This window comes from Myotis brandtii, unplaced genomic scaffold (assembly GCF_000412655.1).
Source record: "Myotis brandtii unplaced genomic scaffold, ASM41265v1 scaffold691, whole genome shotgun sequence".
NCBI lineage: Eukaryota > Metazoa > Chordata > Mammalia > Chiroptera > Vespertilionidae > Myotis > Myotis brandtii.
In genome coordinates, this window is record NW_005370704.1 from 681,632 (window position 1) to 686,229 (window position 4,598).

The following is a 4,598-nucleotide window of genomic DNA, read 5'->3' on the forward strand; positions in this document are numbered from 1 at the left end:
TCTCACCTGCCCCGGTGCCTTCTGCCCCGGCATCCGGGCCCAGCCGGTCACCCCCGCGAGGGCCCCGACCCCGTCCCGCAGCGAGGGAACCTCCTGAGCTCCTCCCCGTCCTCCCCGAGGCTGTCCCCGTGGGAGAGACCCCGCGGTGTTATTCCCAGTAAAGGTGCCCCTCCGCCCCTGCCGCAGGCATGGAAGCAGCTGTCCCGGCTCCAGCGGAATGCGATCCTCTCCGCCCTGGCCTTTCTGCTGTGCTGCGGGCTCCTGTCCTACCTCAGCGCGGCCGACCCGTGGACAGGTACCTGCTCCGGGGGCAGCGGAGGAGCCGAGGCGGCTGCAGCTGAAACTGCCCAGGAGCCGTGAAGGGCGGGGAATGGGCACCCCCAGGTTAAGAGGGGCGTGGCGTCCCCAGCCTCCTGGCTGGACACGGGCGCTGCTGCCAATCCTCTGGCTGCTCCCGCGTCTGCCGTGGGCAGGTGTCCGCCCGCTGCCCTGCGGTGGAGGCTCGAGGTCACCTCCCGTGGTTCTCAGGACCCGAGCAGCCCTGTGTCCAGAAAGGACGAGAGGACGGCCGGGAGGGGCAGGGAGGTGTCCTCCCCACGTGCAGACACCCAGGCAGCGCAGTGGGGCTGTGGGTGGGGAGGCGGACGGACAGCCACGGGCTCGGAGAAGGTGCTCGCCCTCGGCTGTTCTTAATGCACAGGGGACGGCCCGAGGCCTGGGGGACCCTCGGTGAAGCAGCAGGAAGCGCCGTCTGGGTGTCCCCCACGGAGGCTCTGAGGTCCTCGGGGCCTGGGCGCTGGGCTGAGGAGGTTCTCTGGTTCAGCCCCGAACAGCAGGCCAACGGAGGAGCAGAAGGGGAGGCCCGCACACCCGCCCGTCTTGCCGGCTCCTCGGAAGGCAGATGCCGACCCGGTGGCTCCGTGCCAGAGGCCTCGGGACAGGACGCAGGGCTCACACCGATGGCGAGGATGCCTGTTCCCGCCGTCTGATGGGTGTGTCACCCCCATGCTCCTCCGGGCGGGTGGGCGACCCTGGGAAGGAGGAGGCGGGTCTTCCCTTCGACCTCGGCTGCGCGCCTGCTGGTCCCGGGGCCTGGGTTTGGTGGTGAACAGAGCAGACTGTCCTCTCCCTGGGCCGGGGCAGCCTCCCTGAGAACAGGACCCGGAGCAGCACTGGGAGGCTGAGGGCCTGCCTCTGGGGAGAGTTGAGAGCAGGTCGGGGGCTGAGACCCAGCAGGGCCTGGACGCGGAAGGGGCCAACCAGGCCAGTCCAGGCCGGGCCCTGTGAGTCCTGGGCCTGTGCCAGCAGAGACGTTCAGGCCAGGGCTTAGCCCTCACCCAGGGGCACCAGCCGTGTACAGTCTCCACCCAGGTCAGGGGCAGAAGACGGGGTGAAAGGCCCTTCAATCTGCGGGTCACTGTGAGGAGGAAGAGTCCAGCGTGTGCACAGCCCGGGGGTCGGGTCTGATGGGAGAGACCCCGGTGGACAGGGAATGGCAGCCGGTGGGCAGGGAGCTCCTCTCACTGTGACCTTCCCTGTGATGTTCGTCCAGAAGCCTCAAAGGCACGTGCGGCGGGGCCCCCCCAACCTGCAGATCAGAGCGCCCCACAGAGACGCGGAGGATGGCAGGAGGAGGGACGAGGCGGCGGACGAGGCTCGCCAGGGAGAAGACCCGCCGAGGACCGTCGTCAGGTACCCGGAGCCGCAGGGAGCGCCGGGCGGGGGCTGCCTGTGGCGTGTCTTCTGGAAAAGAAGCCAAAAGGGAACAGCACCTGGCAGACCTGTGTCTTCCCTTTGAAGCGACAACTCACGCCCATCCTGCAGGGGGCCTGGGGGCGGGGGGACTGGGCCCCGTCGCGGCACCTCCTCGCCGGTCCTGCCCTGGGATGCTGACCTCCTCTCCCTGCAGCTGGCGGGGAGCAGTGATCGAGCCGGAGCCGGGCACCCAGGCTCCTTCCCGGAAGGCAGAGGCCCCTGCCCGGCCCTCTCTGCAGGACCCCAGGATTCAGAACCAACGAGGTGAGGCCCCCTGCGCCCTCTTGGGCCCCACCTGGGCATCCTGCGGGCGAGGGCACGTGGACACAGATGCATCCCTGGCGAGGGCAGAGTGCCGGCCATCCCCCTGGGGCCGCAGCCCCTGCACGCAGGGCACACACTCCTCAGAGCTTAGGCGGCGACACGTGGCTTTCTTGTTTTCTTAACGTGTTTTATGGATTTCCAAAAGAAAAGAGAGAGGGAGAGATGGAACCATAATTGACGAGAGAATCATTGATTGGCTGCCTCCTGCACAGCCCCTGCGGGGGATTGAGTCCACAATCTGGGCAGGTGCCCTGACCAGGAATCAAACCGATGCTCAGCCACTGAGCCACGCCGGCCGGGCAGCAAGGGGCCTTTTGAGGCTGGTGCCCATGTCCAGGCTGAGGCAACGGGAATGCGTGTGGGCGGCTTGCTTTCCCGCCCGCGGCAGCTCCCGGGCCTGAGAGACGTGGGCAGCTGCGTGGGTGCCTGCATTCAGGCACCGTGGCTGGGGGCCCACTGGGTGCCGGCACTTCTGGGGAAGGACGCAGGAGCCCAGAGCTGGGCTGGCGGCCAGGCCTGTCGGGGACACTGAGGGCCTCTGCCCCACAGAGCGGACACACGGTGTGAAGCCAGTGACACTCGGACCTCACGCGTCTCCTCTTGGAAGACGCCAGGTGCGGGCTCACGAGAGGCGGGTGGTCTGGTCCTCGTCACGACACCCGTCACGGTGGACGTTCCGCGCCCACGTTGTCAGCGCAGCCAGTGACTGGTCTGCGGCCTGAAACGCTCTGCTCGCCGGGGCTCCCTGTGGCCCGGCAGGGGGACTGGACAGGCCTGGTGGACATGAGTCCGAGCTGCCTTGTGAGGCCCCAGCGCCCCTCCACCTCCACAGCCCTGTCCAGCTCTGAGGGCCTCACTCTGGGGCCGTCCCGACCTTCATGCTGCCCGCTGCTGCCCTGTGGCCCTGGACAGTGCTCCCCGGCTCCTCAGCCTCCCTGCTTGGGGCCCCAGAGGGACTGTCCTCCCTGACCAGGTCCTGTCCCCCTGACCCGCTCCCCCCGCAGCCTCCCCTAACGAGCGCCAGCAGGCCGTCATAGACGCCTTCCGCCACGCGTGGGCCGGATACCGCAAGTTTGCCTGGGGCCACGACGAGCTGAAGCCCGTGTCCAAGTCCTTCAGCGAGTGGTTCGGCCTCGGCCTCACGCTGGTCGACTCCCTGGACACCATGTGGATCCTGGGTCTGAAGAAAGGTACCTGTCCCCCAGCTCCCGCCGAGCGCCCGCATGTGACGGCGGGCAAGTGAGCGCGCGTGCCCGGAGGTCCCGCCTACCGTGTCCGCCGACGTGCCTCCTTCCCTGGGGGACAGGAGCGGGCTTGCTGGTTGTGGGGACTCTCTGTCACCTCACATCCAGGCGTCCTGGGGGCACTCAGGGCAGCAGAGAGGCCCCTGCCGAGAGCCAAGTGGACCCTGGTGGGCGCCCAGCGGCCTTCCCGCCGGGGTTTCTGCTGCAGCTGGGAGGGCCCCGAGTGGGAGGTGGCACGTGGTCTGATGTAGCTGCCAGCACCCGGAACCGTCCTCGATGTCCACCTTGTGCCGCAGCTGGGGGCAAACTGGGACTGGGCGTCATCGGTTATTTCTAAACCGACGTTGGCTGAGAAGGCTGGAGGCCGCCACTGAGCCACCCCCGTGTCCTTGTGCCGTGGCCTCTGACGCCGACCACTTGTGCTCACGGCTGAGGTGGCTCCCCGGCTGCACGCTGGCCCGTCAGCTCAGACCCGAAGACTCGGGTTCCTGCCTTGGCACCCTCAGCAGAAAGGTGGACAGGAGCACGCGTGTCGCCCGGGGTGGGAGGCCCGAGGGCAGTGCTGGGCCCGCGAGCGTGTCCTGTGCCCTCTCCCTCTCTGGTTCCCGTAGAATTCGGAGAAGCCCGGAGGTGGGTGTCCGAGAAGCTGCAGTTTCAGAAGGACGTGGACGTGAACCTGTTTGAGAGCACCATCCGCATTCTGGGGGGCCTGCTCAGCGCCTACCACCTGACGGGGGACGCGCTCTTCCTGCAGAAAGCCGTGCGTGCCCGCCGGGCCCGGGGCTGGGCCTCGCCTGCTCCCTGTCTCCTCTCTCCGGGGGCTCTGGGCGGGGCTGTTCCACTTCCCTTCCCTCGCGCCCACTCGTCTGTCTTGGCAGGAGCTGAGCCGAGTGCATGCCCGTCCCCTGCAGCCACAGGGACACGCTGGGCTCGGAGCCCAGCCCCTTGGCTGCGTGGAGGGCGAGCTCCTGAGGGTGGGAGCGGGTGGCGGTCCGCGCTGTGGGAGGGAGACGCCCTCTCTGAGCGCCAGCACTGACCTCGCTGTGTGTGCATCAGGAAGACTTTGGGAATCGGCTGATGCCTGCGTTCCGCACGCCCTCCAAGATCCCGTACTCGGACGTGAACATCGGCACTGGCGTGGCCCACCCGCCCTGGTGGACGTCCGACAGCACGGTGGCCGAGGTGACGAGCATCCAGCTGGAGTTCCGCGAGCTCTCTCGTCTCACGGGCGTCAAGAAATTCCAGGTAAGGCCCGGTGTCTGGCGGAGTCGCCGG

General features: G+C 68.3%; 2 protein-coding genes across 2 annotated transcripts in view; both read left to right on the top strand.

Moving 5' to 3' along the window:
- The window catches only part of UAP1L1 (UDP-N-acetylglucosamine pyrophosphorylase 1 like 1), a gene marked incomplete at its 5' end in the record, with an annotated part of 25,708 nt that overhangs the window by 7,728 nt on the left and 13,382 nt on the right, over positions 1 to 4,598 (top strand). The gene's annotated exons all lie outside the window — the stretch shown is intronic.
- MAN1B1 (mannosidase, alpha, class 1B, member 1) overlaps positions 4 to 4,598 on the top strand; it is a gene marked incomplete at its 5' end in the record, with an annotated part of 8,323 nt that continues 3,728 nt past the window's right edge. Inside the window, 7 exon segments of the mRNA XM_014529680.1 lie at positions 4 to 295; positions 824 to 912; positions 1,511 to 1,692; positions 1,910 to 2,019; positions 3,084 to 3,269; positions 3,935 to 4,083; positions 4,380 to 4,568. Of these exon segments, the coding sequence (XP_014385166.1) occupies positions 4 to 295; positions 824 to 912; positions 1,511 to 1,692; positions 1,910 to 2,019; positions 3,084 to 3,269; positions 3,935 to 4,083; positions 4,380 to 4,568 (1,197 nt within the window).